General features: G+C 42.7%; 2 protein-coding genes across 4 annotated transcripts in view; both read right to left on the bottom strand.

Annotated features, from left to right (window-relative positions):
* Window positions 1-18,236, bottom strand: part of Pip5k1b (phosphatidylinositol-4-phosphate 5-kinase type 1 beta) — a 283,946-nt gene that overhangs the window by 191,981 nt on the left and 73,729 nt on the right. The gene's annotated exons all lie outside the window — the stretch shown is intronic.
* Pabir1 (PP2A Aalpha (PPP2R1A) and B55A (PPP2R2A) interacting phosphatase regulator 1) lies at window positions 15,250-16,556 on the bottom strand. Its single transcript, NM_001014029.1, has one exon. It carries the CDS (start codon window positions 16,492-16,494, stop codon window positions 15,634-15,636), a length of 861 nt encoding a protein of 286 aa, NP_001014051.1. The 5' UTR covers window positions 16,495-16,556; the 3' UTR covers window positions 15,250-15,633.

Genomic DNA, 18,236 nt, shown 5'->3' on the forward strand with positions numbered 1-18,236 from the left:
AAAATTAACTTTACAGTCGGGGGTCACCACAACATGAGGAACTGCATTAAAGGATTGTAGTATTGGAAAGGCTGAGATTTACTGCCCAAAAGACACTTTCCCTCGAAACCACACAAGCCCATTAAACACAGCACATCTTCAAGCCTTACACAAAAATCTCACATTCCTCTGTACTGCCAGCTCTCTGGGGTTCCCATCTCATTCAGTCTCCTTCAGTTTTTTTTTTTTTCACTCAATTCATTGAGCTAGGAATTAATCTAGACTCTTGCCTTTCAGAATGTCCTCCTTTACATCCCAAGAACCCCCAAAGTCACTTGTCCTCTTTATTTTGGCCACCATCCTCAGCCTAGGAACCAACATGTCTTGGCTAGACAAACGTAGCAGCCCTAACTGGTCTACCCCTTACTCCTCCCTCCCTGCAAAACCATTCTTCAAGTGGCAAAAATGATTTAAAAAAAAACTGGCTTAGACTTGTCCCTTCGGTTAATCCAATAATGCCTTCCTCAAACAGGAATAAAAACCAACCTCCTTTCCACCTTCTCTAAGTCCTTATCTAGTCGCTGTCTACGTGCTCTGGGACTTCATCTGATACTCGTCTATGCCTTAGTCTGCAGAGCTTGAATTGAACTGCTCAAACAACCAAACCTGCCCCTGTTCAAGGTCTGTGTGTGCCACCACTCTTCTGCCTATGATGCTCCCCCTTAGCCATTCTTCCCAAAGCAGGTGCTTCAGTATGGCTCAAATTCACAGCCTTTGCTATGCCCTTCCTAACATTTGTAACTGGGAGTGATTTTATTATCGTTCTGTTGCAATCTCCTCCCACCCCCCCCCCCGCCCCCGCTACAATGTAAGTCAAGGGCTTAGTGTGTACATTGGACACAAAATTTCTTCACTAAATGCCATGGCTGGCCTATCATAGTACATGCTTTGGAAGTATTTGTCAGGTCGACAGCTTAGAACTGTGCCAGAAATTTGTTCCAATTATTACTCCCCAGAGCTTTGTTAATTAGTTAATTAGACTTTCTGAACTTGAAAAATTCTTCCTTACAGAATGAGGCCAAAATTAATACAGGAATCATCGTACTTTGAGTGAGTTTAACTCAGATCTGGGCTCTACATATTTTTACTTTCAAATGTCCACTGGCTATTATGTGGCATCTCAGGGGGCATTAAAGTCATCGTGGATGAAAAGTCACTTACTTAAAATTTCCTAGTAGTAATAGATCCATACTAGACACCTATTTAACATGGAAACTACTTAAATAAGACAAGTTTCTTACAGCCCATCTGTCTAGTAGTCTAAACCTGTTTCCTTCCATGGCTAATCTTCCTTGTTCAGCATCTCAGAAAGTGCAGCCCAAGGCTTTTCCAATGCAAAGGCAGCGATGTGCACAGTGATCTTCAGCACATAAAAACATCTAGAAGATAGTCTGGACGGCAGGCTTTTTGCACATTTTATCTCTTAATCTCTTTGTGTATCTTAATTTGCAAGTAATTAAATCCAAGTCAGAGGAAAAGTATGCCACTGAGACAGGAAGTAGTAACAAGAACATCTGATGATGCCATATGCATGCCTCTTACTTTGTGGGATAAAACAGTTTAGCAATTTCCTAACAGAATAACAATTATCTTATTTGAAAAAAAACAGAAATACAGAGAAATAAAAACAGTATAGAATACATACAAAAACCCTAATCCAAATATCCTTTTTTTAAAAACATCGCAATTCTTGCTTTGTTGCCCATATTTTATAGCCTTAAACGTAACAAATGTAGGCTGGGTACAGTGTCATATGCCTTTAACCCCAGTGTGGGTCTGAGACCAGTCTGGTTTACATATCAAGATCCAGGCCAGCCAAGGTGACATAGAGAGAGCCTATCTCAAAGACAGAAACAAACAAACAAATGAAGAAAAAAAAAGAAAATGAAACAAAAAACAAAAACTAAGCAAGCAAGTGCACATGTGTACCACCTTGTAGGAAACAGACATGATGTCATAAAATCTATATTTTCATTGCACATCACAAGCTATGTTAACTCTCATGTCAAGACACTTAGCTTTCTGACATGTCTAAATGCACAGGTGGAGGAAAATATCTGCTATCTTAGCTATTATCTAGAAAATGTGGGGTCTCAGATTGCCTTAGCCATGGAAGATGAGGGATGGTGACTTTAAACCTACTTTTAAGCCCATAGGACAGATGTGAACCCTATCATCCGTTTACTGTCCCCTGTCCCCACACCTCAGCCCCCAGCCTTTTACACTGAAAGTGCAATGATCACTGATCTCCCAGAACAATCCTTAGCTTCGACTCTCTGATCACTGTGGTTTAAAAAGAGACCTGGGAGCAGCATTTTCCCCATATCCATTATTAAAAATCCCTAGTTTGGATCGATGGAAAAAAGCCTATTCTAGACTCATTTAAAAAAAATTAAATCTGAAATACAGACTATTTTCAGAGAACATTTGGTTTATTTTTCCAGTGACAAAATAACTCTAAACACAACTGCCAAAAAAAAAATCACTCCAAACTAAAAAATATTTTAAGAACAAACAGAACTGAACCAAGTTCTCATGACAGACATTTTATATTGGCACAGCCAATGTGGTGGGGTTTAAGTGAGAATGACCCCATGGGCTCATATATTTGAATGTTTGATCCGAAATTGGTGGAACTGTTTGGGAAGGATTAAGATGTATGGTCTTGTTGGAGGTGTGGGTGTGTCACTGGGGAGGGCTTTAAGGTTTCAGAAGCGCACACCATTCCCAGTTAACTGTATCCGCCTACTACTTATGGAGAAGAATGTAAGTTCTCAGCTACTGTTGCAGCACCCGATCTGCCCGCCTGCCACCATGTTCCCATCTATGATAGCCACAGACTCACCAGCCAGAACTGTAAGCCCCAATAAAGCCTTTCTTCTTTCAGCTGCCTTAGTCATGATGTGTCTTCACATCAACATAAAAGTAACTAAGACAGGGGCTGGAGAGATGGCTCAGCGGTTAAGAGCACTGACTGCTCTTCCAGAGGTCCTGAGTTCAATTCCCAGCAACCACATGGTGGCTCACAACCATCTGTAATGGGATTGGATGCCCTCTTCTGGTGTGTCTGAAGACAGTGACAGTATACTCACGTATATGAAATAAATAAATCTTAAAATAAATAAATAAATAAAAGTAACTAAGACGGGTAAAAAGTTACTTGCGGTTTTCAGATTTTGTTTGTTCAGATATATGTCAGAACAGTTTAAGTTAAAAAAAAAATCTAAAAACTCCCCATAGCAACAGTAACAGTTGGGCATAATAATATAGGACAGCCACAGAAGAATATAACATTCAGCTCTTAAAATGACACAGAAGAATATTTAAAACATTAATTATACATGTATTAGGGCTTTTGTTTTGTTTGTTGCTGCTGTGATAAAACAGCTTAAGTCGGGGGCAGATATTTATGTTGGCTCATGGCGTCAGAGGTTCCAGCCCCCCGAGGCTGGAAGGACACAGAGGAGCGTAACAGTTCACAGCATGATGGCCAAGAGGAGCATGGACGCCTCCCTTTATCCTTTCTGGGTTTCCAGCCCGCTCAATGTTCCAGCCACACTTAAAGCAGGTCTAGCTCCCTCAATCATCTTTGGAGATACTCTCTAGGGCACACCCAGGGTTGCTTCTCAAGCCAATCGAGGTGACAAAGGCTGACAAACATAGCATATTAGAAGGGATAGAAGCAATGAGCAGAGACAGTATATAATATTGAGATGGATAACATCTGTTCAATACTCTTAAAGTTAGTGATAGGCCTTTATCACAAGCTCTGCTTCAATGCTACTGGGAGGTCAGGGTGATTTGACTCTGTTGACTTACAGCTGCTAGACCAGTGCCTTGTCTACTTTGAACACTGGACCATTTGTTACTTCAATTATTCCATGTGATACGCTGAGGAAGCTATTCTGCAACCACAGCTGCTTGCCACTGACATACAACTTGAGCTCAATAATGCGACAACGTTTTAGTGATAATCGTTTCAAACAGTCACATCAGATACCTTCCCATTACAAGGTCTGCCAAGCTCTAGTCGTCATTGTATCATGGCTTGGGCTACTGGGGACCACTTCCTGGTGGTCAAATAGAGGACCTATCCTTGGGGTAAATACAATTCTCCATTTGCACAAAGGGCTGTCCATAATTGGCACCTTTGCCACAGGCTTTGGCTTGTTTGGCTCAACCCTCTTGGAGTCAACCAAGAGACATCCTCTTGTGCTGCCCCTGGCTGCAACACCAGGTCCATGAGCTTCTCCCAAGGGCCTTTCCCCGCCGTCTATTTTTGAGCGTTAACATTAGGAGAGAGGGTTGAACTGGTATGACAAAGGTGTTGGCTGAGCAGAAGCAGCAGTGAAAGTGGCTGTGGCCACCTTTCTAGTGGCAGGCAAAGACAAGAACCTATGGGTCTCCATCACTGGAAGAGCTTCTCCTTACCTGCTCATGATTTCTGTTAGGTGGGGCAAAGAGAGCTCCCCAAGGTGCTGGGTAACAGTCGTAGGTTATGTCTGTGTGAAAATCACATTAAGTATGTTTAATCACAGAGGGTCTGAAACGGTGCACATAGGCTTCCTGCTCCTAAGGCAGGAAGAGCCATTCTTTCATTACATTCCTAGTTTTTATATAAAAGCTTATTTTTTATATCCGCAGGGTATGTAGTTGCTTTTAGCCTATTTATTTTTTTACTTTTAACTTTATGCACGCTATTCAATTACATAACATATGAAAGTTTGCTCAAAAGTCAATGTGATTTAAATGCCTCTCCTAAGTTTATAAACGTTGATGAATTACGTTCAAAGTAAAGCCAATTTCTACACTATAAAAACATGAATAATGAGGGGCTATGCTGGCAGACTTTTTTTTTTCAGTACTTGAAGATCTATGCAGAATCCTGGGCCATTAAAAAGAAATCTTCCCTAGACTATGCACTGTGTGTTTGGCTAAAAGGTTTCCTAATATTAACATGCCCAGCAGAGCGTGAAGCTTGTCTGGACACGTACACTGCAGCTCCATGAACATCTGCTATCACCAACACGCATGCCTCATGCTTTCTCCATGGCTGAGGGTCAGCAGAAGGGAAAGAATAACTAAGTGCCCCTTGCTTCAGGAAGTGAGCCACGAGGAGAAGGGTATTCCCCTCATGTATGCATATGTAGTCTTCTATTTCAGATGTCCACTTGCTTGTCCCTAGTTTGCACAATGCTTTTGTGTTTTCCCCTTTCTAATCCCCACGATATTGTGAGATACCAACTACTCCGATTTAATAGGTGAGACAACAAGAACATAAGATTAATCTTGCAAAAATGACAAAGCTGGGAAATATGAAAGAGTGGGCGGTTTTACCAGTCTGTAGAAGCTGAGCTCTTTTAACCCTCACACAGACCACATAGCACGGTCACACAACACCCCTCACACATGCTCACACACAGATCCCCACACATGGTCACACCCAGACACTCCGCACAAACACATGCACGCTGACACACAGACACCGCATACAAACTCACATGCACTCACATATAGATACTTTCATACACACTCACACAAGACACCCCTTGCAAACGCACACACACACACACACACACACACACACACACACGGATCACATATATGCTTATATACAGACATCCCAAACTCACACATGTTCACACACATACCTCATTATCAAATTCACCTAAACTCATAGAACACAACTATATACAGATACACACAGTTACACACACACATACATCAAGCAGACACACCACACACTCACACATAGATACAGTATACACAAAGACATACATATCATACACAGACACATACTCACACACAGACATATGTACATATTTATAGACACACGCACGCACCATGCACACAAAGACAGACAGACAACAAAACATGAAAGTAAGGGTTTAGACAATAGGCAGTTCACAAATCCAGAGAGAATCTGACAGAAGAGTTGAGAGATGCTCCGCTCCGCAGGCAGTGCTTGATGGAGTCTGAAAGATTAAAATGATGCAGCCTCAGGATCAAGATCAGTACTTCCAGAAGGCATCCTTCCTTCTGGGGTATGAACATGGCCCAGCTGTCCCTAAGTCATCTGCAAAGGACCAGAACGGACTGACAAATGCTCCAGATGAAATCTAGTGACGTTTCATGATTGACGCTTTGTGATTAGAATACATTCTGAGCAGTTCAAGGTGAGAGAAATATCCCAACCATTGTCTTCCGCTATTCAACAGTCATTTTAAAAAGGAATAATCACAATTAAAACAGAAAATCCCCGTCATGAAGTAAAATCTGAGCGGATGATGAACTGCTTTAAAAATTCACAGCACTCACCGAAGAAGAACATGTCTCTAGGCTAAGAAACTGGGCCAAACTTACAGAAATAATTGTGCCACGGGTATGAAGCTGAGCTTCAATTTATAATATAAGTAGGAGAGAAGCCATGAGGAAAAAATAAATGACAAGGGAATAAAATGAACCAGACAAGACGTGAGGAAATGAATCATAAGCTTTTAGCTCTAATGGCTAGCTCAGGATTGCAGTGAAAACACTAATTTATAGATTTATTTTCCATTACAAAATGCCACGGCTTCGTTACTGTTCACTTTACCGATGCCTTACCCTGAGCAGAGTTGTTTAATCTCAACAGTAAATGCACCCACAGGCAGATAACGCCTGTGTATTTGCAAGACCCTCTTTCCTGAACTTCAGACTTGGTCATCTTCAGACTTGTTGTTTGACCCCCACCTCAACTCGGATGTTTAATAAAGATCAACCCCCTTGAAAAAACACACCCAAAATGCAGCCATCGGTGGTGTGCATTGCCACAGCCCTAGCTGTAAGCCCACTCCACTCAGCTGATGGCAGTTCCAATGCTTTCGGTTGCTCAAACCCACAGAACTGCTCTTGAGTTCTCTTTCCCTTGCTCCTGTCCACCTTAAACCTGCCAGCAAAATCTGTTGGCTCTACCTTTAAAAACGCCTCTAGAACTGAACTACTGTCTGCCCCTCTGCCTGCTACCACCAACCTTACCTGGATTGCTGGGTGGCCTCCTAATTAACCCCATTTCTACCCTGCCCTTTCCCCTAAATCAATTCTCAACTTTTCAAGAGTCTCTCTTACAAAAAAACCTAAAACCGATCACGTGACTCCCGTGCTTTATCCCTGTGACAGTTCTCACTTTCACTCCAAGTATTTCGATTCCCACCTCCGAGGCCTCCTGGTTGTTTTTAAGACACAGTAGGTTACCCTTTACATATATGTGCGCATAAAATTCTCCTCCCCTGTTAGAATATAAACAAAAGGTGTGTCCTGTCAACCAGGAAGTTCTGTTTTCACATTAATATATCCTAAGGGACATTAATATATTCTATGAGCCAGTAGGAGGCTCATAATAGATTTTCACATAAAAATGGCTTAATGAATGAACTTCTGGTCTCTTAGGAAGCTATTAAGAGCTCAGTCATGTGACTAGACTCCTTCCACTAAGACTTTCACTGCATTCCTCACTTAAAGACACAGTGTTCCCAGTAAGTGCTTAATAACCAGTTTTCCGATCGCTTTCTGTCACAGTTAACGAAGGAAAAAAGAATCTCACCACGAATAACACGAAATCGAAAATCAAACAAAGGGTTCTTATTTATCCACAAACCCACTGATTCATCCACTTAGAAAACGCTTGGGTAATTAATGTGCTATGCCTTAAGGACTAAAGTAAAACACTTAGTTCCAACATTTGGATGGGGAAAGAGGCAAAGAAACACACAAATAGAATTCAGTCCATTGTGGTTTTGACAAGAAGTCCTGTCTATTAAACAATCCTCAAAGAGAGGCCGGGGAGAACCAGGGACCATCAGAACCACTGTGCCACTTTAGGTAAGGGTTAAGGAGTTAGTTAAGGGGCCAGTTGTGGGGGAGAAGAAGGAGGAGGAGGAGGAGGAGGAGGAGGAGGAGGAGGAGGAGGAGGAGGAGGAGGAGGAGGAGGAGGAGGAGGAGGAGGAGGAGGAGACATGTTAAGGAGAGGACAGACACACTATCCGAAAGCACAGGCAGGGGTGTAAGCAGGATCTACAGGCAACTGTGTGGGCAGTCCAGGAATGCAGGGGCTGTGTGGAGGAGGAGAGGCTGACTCTCACACTTCTTGCTTTAATTCAATCTTAAATTAAGTGGTAGTCATTAGAGGAGCACATTCTAGCTCATTCCAGAATGCCTGTAGTAAGCAGTGTGGGAAAGAAAACCTTGAGAAAGGCCAAATTTTTAACTCAAGTTGTAAGAGTATTTTTTTTAATTAAAAAAAAAAAACCGGCAAGATCGAATTGTAATTCTGGACCCTAAGTCCCCTGGTTGGTAATGCTACTGTTCTTATTTACCTGCCTCCTTCAGTAGACTCAAAGCAGAGAACATCAAGAGAGTAGAAGGCAGTAATTCTTAACACAGACCAACTTTTAAATTTTGGAGGAAGGGAAACAAAGAATAAATAAATGTTCAAGAAAGTCACGCTGTGTCTCTACTCACAGGAGGGTCCAGTGTGACAGCTCCAGATGGCATTTACCAGTGCTAAAGATAAAAATAAACAAATAAATAACCTGCTCCCTGGTGAGAGCTCATAGATCTCAGTGGGAGGGACAGACACTGACCCTGAATAGCCACTTGTCACTCGAGTTTCAGTGATTCTGCACAGCAACACTGAAATCTTTCTTTGTCCTTTAAGCCAGGGGGAGGAAGAATGGTTACCTCAAACAACCATCTTGCTTTGCTAGGGCACAAAAGCTCTTTCTCCACTCTCGTCTCTCACTGCTGCCTGGTTAGCTGAGCCTTAGATGGTAGTCAGGCTAGGGAAACCCCAGTAGACAACTGGAAAAAGAACCATAGTGTCCTGTCTCACTCATACACATGAGTAGAGATGGATTCATGGGGATCTGGCTTGAACCCCGATGCCTTAGAGTTTGTTAATGAGTTAAAGGTTGATATTGCTATGAGAATTTATTCTAGAAGTTCACACAGACAAACTAAAAGTCAGGAACAAAAGGATTGTAAATATAGCTACCATGCACATTATAGTTGCCTCATCCCCTTTTTGTTTGTTTTTTGGGGGGGGGTTGTTTGTTTTGAGTCAGGGTTTTTCTGTGTGGTCCTGGCTATCCTGTAGATCAGGCTGGCTTCGAACTCAGAGAGTTCTGTGCTGCTTGAGTACTGGAATTAAATGTGTACAAAATGGCTTTTAAAAAAATGGTGGAGTAGTAAAGAGCAAAGACTCAGATTGGTTCTTGCCTTTGCTTCCTCAGAATTATTTATATATATATAAATTTAATATAACAAAAATCTATGAATATGTATTCAACAGAGTAATAAGTCTTATAGTTATGTAAACAAAACAATAAAAAAACCAAGAGGGAGGGTTGTGTATCACTCATTATTTCAAACAGGAAATCAGTTTAAAATGCAAAGCTTTGGGATGGTGTCCTTACATACACTTCAGTATTTCAATTCTGGTGGAATAATCTCCCTGATATTCCCCTGTAACACAATAATGACAATGAAATTATCATTTTTAATAAATATATCATTTGACTTAAAGAGAAGGGGCAACACTAACACAGTGAGCAAATGCCCCAACTTGCTGGGAAACAGGGTCTTCTCAAAAAATTATCAGGAAAAAAAAAACAAAAAAGAACCAAATTCTAAGGGAAAAATTAAAAATGGGATGTGAGGAAACAGACTTGACCTTCTCATGTGTTATTTATAGTAAATTCATAGTATCTACATCAGAGGGTAATTGTGGGGATTAATCTCTCTCTCTCTGTCTCTCTCCCCCCAACGTCTCGCCCCCCTCCCGTGTGTGTGTGTGTGTGTGTGTGTGTGTGTGTGTGTGTTTAATGAAAATGTTATCTTAGGCCAGACTGAATGCTGCATTGAGATCTTCCTTGCAGATATAAATAATATAAATATTAATACACATTTTTATTCTTGTTGACAAAAAGTTATGTTATTAGGTGATTCCCCACCCAGGAAGGCAAAGGGTCTTATGAGAACTGTCAACTGAAAATCTCGGCTGCCAGGCACTGATAGCCTTACTTCACTGAAGAAACTACCCAAGGTTTCTGCAGTTCAGAGCAAGCAGCACCCGTGAGAGAAGGAAGTGTCCTGCATTTCCAGTGAGCTGGACATGAATGCAGGGCAAGTCACAGAGGGAAATAACTGCTCAGAAGCACACAGTAACGCCAGCTGTCAATTCAATGTTCCTTCATTGTTCAGCACTGTTGTTAGGGCCGTGTATCCACTAACCACGGCAACCTGGCTCTGCGGTTTCCTCATGATGACCGCAATTAACTGCGCAACTTCCAGCTTGAGATTCCCAGCAAGTGTCCTCACCACGCTGCCTCTATTTCCTCATTCAGCAAACAAGGGCCGGGATAGCATTCGTCTCAGGTAAATGGTAAAATGATTACACTGAAGACGAGCTCCTAAAAAACGCTGGATACACAGAAAGCACTTCATTACATTTTATAGAAAGACTACTTCAATTATCCTCGGGGAAAAAAGTTTACTTAGATGTCAACAACCTGCATCTTGGCTGTCAGAAGCAGTATGACACAAATGTCTGTCAAGTAAGTAGAATTAAGGTGGAAGCTGGCCTTTCGGGCTACTCTTCTAGCTCAAAAAAATGATCTATGTAAAAAATATGGTCCAAAGTGTCCCAGAGATCAGGTTCTCCACACACTTTGGTATGGCAGATTATAAGGTTGGACGCTGAATAGGCAGAACAGTCACCACTTTCTACTCTCTTCTCTGACCATCCTCAAGTCTCTTACTCTACTGCATATTCCAAGGAATGATTGTGTCACGGTACACTTTAACTAGTACCTACCGAGCTGACTCCAAAACGTAGTCAATTCAACCCACTTCTTTGTGCTCATTCAAATGGAATCCAGTGTGGCCTGGTTAGCCTTCTATTCAATCTTCAGCACCTCCTTTTCACATTCTCAGGTCATTAAGCATCTCATTCACTACTGACCCTACTCTGAAATATCCTGTGCTCCTCATTAATTAGAGGACTGAAGGAAGCAGATGCAAATCTTACTAATCTCTCTCTCTCTCTCTCACACACACACACACACACACACACACACACACACACACACACACGGCCTTCCTCCACACCTCTGTCGCCTTAAACTGCTTGAAAAGTAAATCAACAAGTCTCTTGAGGTGTGTTATGTACTAGTTTGACCTAATCATTGTGAATTACTGAAAGGCAATCTGAGGCAGGTCCTTGTGCAGGACAAGCACTTTTAAGTATGCTTAAAGTTCCCAGCATCCAGTAGCCTTGGGTCTGTTTGGTAACCACTGTGATTTCTTCCGTTCACAATATAATTTTTAAACAGCCACAATAAAAGAAAATGCACTGCAGAAGTTTATTAGATATGACAAAATGGACTTTTAACTAAGTGCTGTTAATTGCTTTAGGTCAAAGTTTAAGAACTGGCAATACTAGTGTCTTAAAAATGTGTTTTGGTCCAGGGACTAAGCCACTACCCAAAGACTATACATGGACTGACCCTGGGCTCCAACTGCATAGGTAGCAATGAATAGCCTAGTAAGGGCACCAGTGGAAGGGGAAGCCCTTGGTCCTGCCAAGGCTGGACCCCCAGTAAACGGGATTCTTGAGGGGAGGGCGGTAATGGGGGGAGGATGGGAAGGGGAACACCCATATAGAAGGGGAGGGGGAGGGGTTAAGGGGATGTTGGCATGGAAACTGGGAAAGGGAATAACATTTGAACTGTAAATAAGAAATACCCAATTTAATAAAGATGGAAAAAAATTAAAAAAAAATAAACAAGAAAAATGGGGAAAAAAAAGAAAAAGAGAAATGGATGTGACAGACATAGCCCTCAGGAGAGATTTTGCTGTTGTTATAATGTCAATATAACATACTTTCAGTTTTAAAATAAACTTGAATTATCTTAGCATGTAGTTTTGAATAATATGAAGATATATTTGCCATGGGGGCAATGATGTTAGACTAATTTACGCTACCCCTTAGAGGATTACTTTCCAGTTTTACTTTACTTTGTTGTGACTGTCACTATGTAATCATTTACAAGCAGGTGATGAGAAAATACACTTTGTATTGCTCTTAATTAATTTGTGTTAAGTCAGAGCCCACAACTCTGATGTACTAAGGAATTCTCCTTACTTAAAAATAAACCTTGTTATATTAAAAAAAAAATGTGTTTTGGAAGAAAATGTCCACACGAGCTAAGAAGGAATGGCTGAAGTTACTCTGATGATGTAAATTGCCCATTGCCCATACAAACTCTTAGAGCCTTAGCTTATTTAAGATTTACCATCCATAGAAGAGCAGCAGCTTAGGGAACATAAAGGCTTTCATGTCTTGTAGAAAATGACCTGGCAAAAGCTGTAGATAGAGCGAATACTGGGATTTAAAGATCAGGAAGTGGGGGCTGGAGAAAGAGCTCACAGTTTAAGAACCCTGGCTGCCCTTCCGACGGACCTGGGTTTGATTCCCAGCAACCACATGAAGCTCACAACCGGCTGTAAGTCCAGCTACAGTGGATTGGACCTGAGGCCCTCTCCTGGCCTCCCTGGGCACCAGGCAGGCACGTGGTACCGAGACAACCAGCCACACACATAAAACGAAAGAAAGAAAGAAAGAAGAAAACAAGTTAGTGAAGGTAGGAAAAAACCCGACAAAGCAGGAGGCAAGGGCTTCTCCTTCAGAGTCCCCTGAGCCAGAATCAATATTTTGGTATCCTCATAGAAATAAGTAATAGGAAACAATTCTAAAAGCAAAGCATCAGATGGCAGCTGGGAGTGAGAGTGCTAAGCACCAGTGGGAGAGAAGCCCAAGGAGGATACAATAGCCTGGGTCTTGATGGCAGCGGAGATTGAAACCAGGAGTTAGGTTCCAGGAGATAAAATCAGTAAGACTTGGTGAGTGATTCAACACAGGCTCCAAGAAATGAAGACAGCTGCCAGTGCGTGCTGAGTCCCTGCATCTACATACACATAAATGCAGGAAAATGCAGAGCAACAACATATCTTGTAGAATGTACACCAAACTGTCAGTGGACGTTACCTGTGGAAAGAGATAATGAGTTTTCCATAGTGAGTGTCAGATATTTCTGGTTTTAAATATATACACATATACAGTACTTAAATATTTAGTAATCCAGTGTAGTTTTCAGTAGAAATTCATGTGGATTAAAAAGTCAAGGGAGGGGGTTGGGGATTTAGCTCAGCGGTAGAGCGCTTGCTTAGCGAGCTCAAAGCCCTGGGTTCGGTCCCCAGCTCCGAAAAAAAGAAAAAAAAAAGTCAAGGGAGGACTTGTTCAATGGGTAAGTTTAGGTTACTGGAGCCAAGACTGAGGACCTGAGTTTCATCCTTGGAACCAACACCGTGAAAGGAGACAATCAACTCACACAAACTGTTTCCCCGATCTCCATGTGTGCACACACGCTCGAGCCGCACATAAACAAATTCTAAAGGTGTAAACATGTAAGAATATATAGTCTATTTAAGAATGAATTATCAAGTAGTCTAGTATCTGCAGCAGGAGAGGGGTAAGTACTGAGAGGGCTGGCTAAACTGTAAGGGTTATAAGAGATACAGGTTTTGAGTATGAAAATGAAACAATATTGTTTATAGTGTAATAAAATTGTTCTTGAGCATTTGTGAAGATCAAGCAAAAAGGGGGATGAGACACAGGCTGGTGACAAGGGGAGTTTGCAGGAGTGGGATCTGAAATACAGCCTAAAAGAAACTGACAGAACTCGGGGTACATGTATTTAACTGGAAGACATCAGATGTATCGATGGTATCCAGCTTAGGAAATGAGGCAGGGATGCCATCGACCTCCAGGAACACATTAAGTATGGAGGCAAATTTTGTTTTGAGGCTATTAAAAGTTCCTCTGGAAGCAGGTCAAGGTACCCAACAGGAAACTGGATCCATGGGTTTAAACTGAGAAACGGTCAAGATGGAAACACAAGTACACTAGTACCCCGAAATGTTAAACACCGACACGTTCTTACCCTTGACGTCATTTCACTGAAACTTGATGCAACTGTCAAGAGTTGACCAGTTCCATTTATTCTCATAGCTGTAAAAATTCCACATAATTGTTAAAGTCTGTAGGTGACAACTTTAGAAAGTTAAGTAGGAATTTTTGTCATGTCTTTCTTATTGTTTTGTTTGTTTGTTTGTTTGTTTGTTTGAACCTGTTTCTTTGGGTCTGTTATTCATTCAATCTGTCTGTCTTATCTTTCCAGGACAGATGAAGTACTGTAAAGAAGTGTAGTATAAAAAGCATTTGCTCTTTATCTTAATTGTAAAAGAAAAGCACCACATACTTCTACCTTTAAGAAAACCTAAGTAATGAGTTATGGAAGTGACTGTCCCTCATCTCCTGCACCTCACGGGCCTTTACTTAACTACATCTCCACTGCTGTTAATAAAGCTCCAACCATAGATGTATCGCACTGTTAGAAATCCAAGTCAGGGGTACCTTGTCTAACGATGGCCTAGCTTGGTGGGAGGTGGGAAGTACCTGTTGGCAAGGAAACAACTGCTTCCTTCCTGAGCAAGGGAAAAATATGAAGGTGACAGATGGGCAGACCAAAAAAGCAGCCACAGCTGCCCTGGCTTCTCGTTGGCAAGAATTTTAAGAACCAAGTCAGGACTGGATAGCTTAAAGTCTATCAAGGATTGAGAGAGCATCATCTGTCTGGGTGTTTTCCCACACATTTACATTTCACAAATGTTAAATTTGAAATGGTAGCAAGAGCCTTGCCTTCGCTTGTCTAATGTGAGCTAAGACTACAAGGCACTGTCCCATTGCATGTTTAGGATTATACCCAAAAGAATGCACTTTCTGGTTAAAAATGTTTTCAAAAAGAAATTTCATTTTTGTAGTTATATTAGTGTGATTTACTAGAGTTACTATGAAAATTGTTAGAAAATGTCCTTATTTACTTTCATATACTTAATTTTAAAATATTTGCTGCAAAGTGTTATTTCTCCTTTTGTCGTTTTTCCCTCCCACCCACCTTTCTGCCTAGGACATTAAATATCAAGGGCTCCTGGGTAAACTAGACAACCAGTGGACTGATATCACTAACATTATTTTAGCTGTAAGAAGGTAAGTTCTTCAGTAGATGGAAAATAGCAACCATTGAAAAACACCAAAAATTAGTGTGCCATGAATTATGGAATTTTAAAACATCAGTTTACTAAACTGAAATTCAACATTTATATTTTCATCAGAACTTAATAATCCCATAAATAAATAGAGCTCTCAATTATTTAAAAAAATCAAGGGATAACATATGTATTTAGACATATTAGCAGCGTAAAATGTATGCTTCAACACACTTATTGATAAAAAGTCCGAAAATATTACTACACTGAATTCAAGGGCATCCGCAGGAACCTGACATAGAAATTCTCTAGAATAACATTTCAGGAATTTCCAAAAAGAGGGAAGAGTCAAATAGGAAACAGCTTCAACGTAATCGACAAAGTTCAGTGCTTGCTCTAACTTGATTTTTTTGTCTCTCCATTGGGGGAGGGGGATTCAAGACGAGTGAGTCACTTTGAGGAAAGTTCATCTACTGGAATAAAGGGGGAGGCTGCTTGGGCAGGCGACACAGGAGAGTCGGTGGTAGTGCTGACTTTCGCTGGTGAATTACAGGAAGATCCGGCACTGCTGCTGTTTCCATCCAGGGTATCAGAAGATACACACACTCCGGGCTCTGACAGCTGTGCAACGTCAGAAGAAAGCATGTTGGTGATGCCCTGGAAAAATCTCTTTGGCTGATAATCAGTTTCCATTTCACATTTTCTTTTCAATGGTCCAAGAACACTTGGTCTAATGCAGTTGATGGGACTCTGGCTTCTCCGGGTAGTAAACCGGGTGGTTGGGCTGGGAATAGGACTTGGAGGCAATCCGTTGCTACTCACAAAACTTTGCAAGGACGGTGAAAAACACTGCTTCCCAATTCCCCGGGTGGGTGACGGTGCTGGAGACACCGGAATGAAATCGATGCGCTTTGGAGAGGCGGATTTCTCCACGTCGTTGTCACTCAGGCTGAAACTTTCCTCCCAGGAGTGGCTTATCTGCATTGCGGTCTGCACCTCGCGCTCGTGGACCGTCTCTCGGTTGATCAGGTCCATGCCCTCCTCTTGTTTGATCTGGTGCAGGCGGCTGCTGTGCATTCGGACCGGCGAGGCCGGGAGCAGCAGGCCGTGGCGGCTCGGGAACGTCGTGCTGTTCCTCCTGGCGCTAGGCGCCTCGGCCTGGAACACCGGCGAGGAGTCGCTGAGGCCGTGGATGAGGGGGGCGCTGTTAGACCTCCGGAGGCCCCCGCTGCCCGGGCCGCCGCCTTCCGCTGGGCTAGCGCCCGTGCCCGCGGGCAGCTCCAGGTCCAGTTCCATCTTCTCCTGAGCCATGTCGCGGCAGGGAGGCGGGGGCGGTGCTCAGTCAGGGCCCTGGGACTCCCATTCCCCGCGGCCCAAGGCCGCCGCCGCCGCCGCCTTCGAGAATCTGTCAGAGGGCTCACGCCTCTGCGCATGCGTGTCCCTTCGCGCAGGCGTCCTGACACGCTCGTTCTTGAGGCGCCAGCTTAATGCGTCATTGCTGTGGCGCCGCGGCGGGGAAGGGGCGAGCAGTGGTTGGGCGACTCCTCTGTTCGTTCCTTCCGCAAATAATCACTGGGCGCGGGCTCGCGGGAAGGCTGGTTAGAGAGGCCGGGGCGCTCAGAAGTATATGTTTATGAAGCAAGTATGAGCTCAGAAAGATAGTCCCTTGGTGATGTGGGGCTTCATGATGGAGCACGGTCTAGCCTGGGTGGGCTTCCCGAGGGATGGAGCACAGGCTTCTGAAGTCTAAAGGAGGCAACAGCGGCGCTTTGTAAAACTGTCCTGAAAGCGGGAAACCTCTGCTGCCCAGCTAGGTGGCAGATGGGAACCAGTAGAAGAGAGTTGTTAGCCTGATGGTGGACAAGAATAGGTTCTGGTCTTTCTTGAGAACAATAAAAACTCCCAGGCGTTCTCAAAGAAGGATAGAAGGGTACAGTAGCAGCTGAACTATTGGAGCCTTAGGCTGAGATCTGAAGAATAAGACATGGGAGTAGAACCCACAGGGAAAAGGCCAAAGAGGAGGGTAATTTACCCCAGGGCTGAATCTGGGAGGGGAAAGGGAGAGAATAGTAGACTTAAGGTGATTGGAAGAAGCTTTGTGACATTTTTTTAAAGTTGTCATATTTCTGCTGCTAACCATTTACTTACTCATGCTCACTCGGTATGGGAATTCAATGAAAGAAAAAAAATGCACACATTTAAAGAATAACAGGTTTTGGTTTATGTAATTAATACAAAACTTTGTATCTCATTAAATAGAATTGTATTTGTTCATTTATTCAGTCAACTCTCCTATCCGGGCACACCTACTTACTGTATTAGGAAATGAGACTTGTGTGAGGTCATTCACTTGCTACTGGATGGGAGTGGGGATTGACAAAATAGGAGACTTTTGGTGTTAAGTGTTTGGGAGAAAAGTGGGATGGTGTGGTCTAGCACTACTGATGGAAGTTAAGGGACAATTGGGCAGAGTTAAGTTGTAAGTTACAAATCCTGTGGACTGCAGAAGGTGGGGGCAGGACCAAGCGTTCCAACCAATGCTTAAGGGCCAACAGACCCACTGGCTTGGCGACGAACAGGAAAGAAAAAGCAAGATGGAGACAGTGATCTTGGAGGGCAAAGGACTGAGCACCTAGTCCTTTGATGAGAAGACACTGAGCAGTGTTAGGCAAGGGAATAATAGGCTTGTGCTTTGTTCATCTGTTATGGTTTGAGATGGAGTCTCACTAAGTCGTTGCTCGGGCTAATCTCAAACTTCTGGGCACCAGTGATTCACCTCAGCCCTGAAGGAAGTAGGACAAAGCTATACAGTGCCACACTCAGCTTGGTTTATGTTTTAAACACTAGTCTGGCTCCATGGAATATGAGCTGAAAGAGGGCCAGAGGCAAGAGTGGAGGCCAAAAGATAGGTTAGGAAGCTGCTACTCAGCAGAGTTCTGGAGTAGGGTTGTAGCAGTAGTGAATGGGGAGAAGTAGTGAACCCCGACACTATGTAATCGGGTTCAACCACTAAGATTTGCCAATAGATTAAATGTTGGTGTTCAAAGAAATAG

Source organism: Rattus norvegicus, chromosome 1 (genome assembly GCF_021556685.1).
Source record: "Rattus norvegicus strain SHRSP/BbbUtx chromosome 1, alternate assembly SHRSP_T2T, whole genome shotgun sequence".
NCBI classification, from domain to species: domain Eukaryota; kingdom Metazoa; phylum Chordata; class Mammalia; order Rodentia; family Muridae; genus Rattus; species Rattus norvegicus.

Excerpts from the sequence above, each read along its gene's own strand:
- Pabir1 (NM_001014029.1), bottom strand. The coding sequence starts at position 16,494 with ATGGCTCAGGAGAAGATGGAACTGGACCTGGAGCTGCCCGCGGGCACG.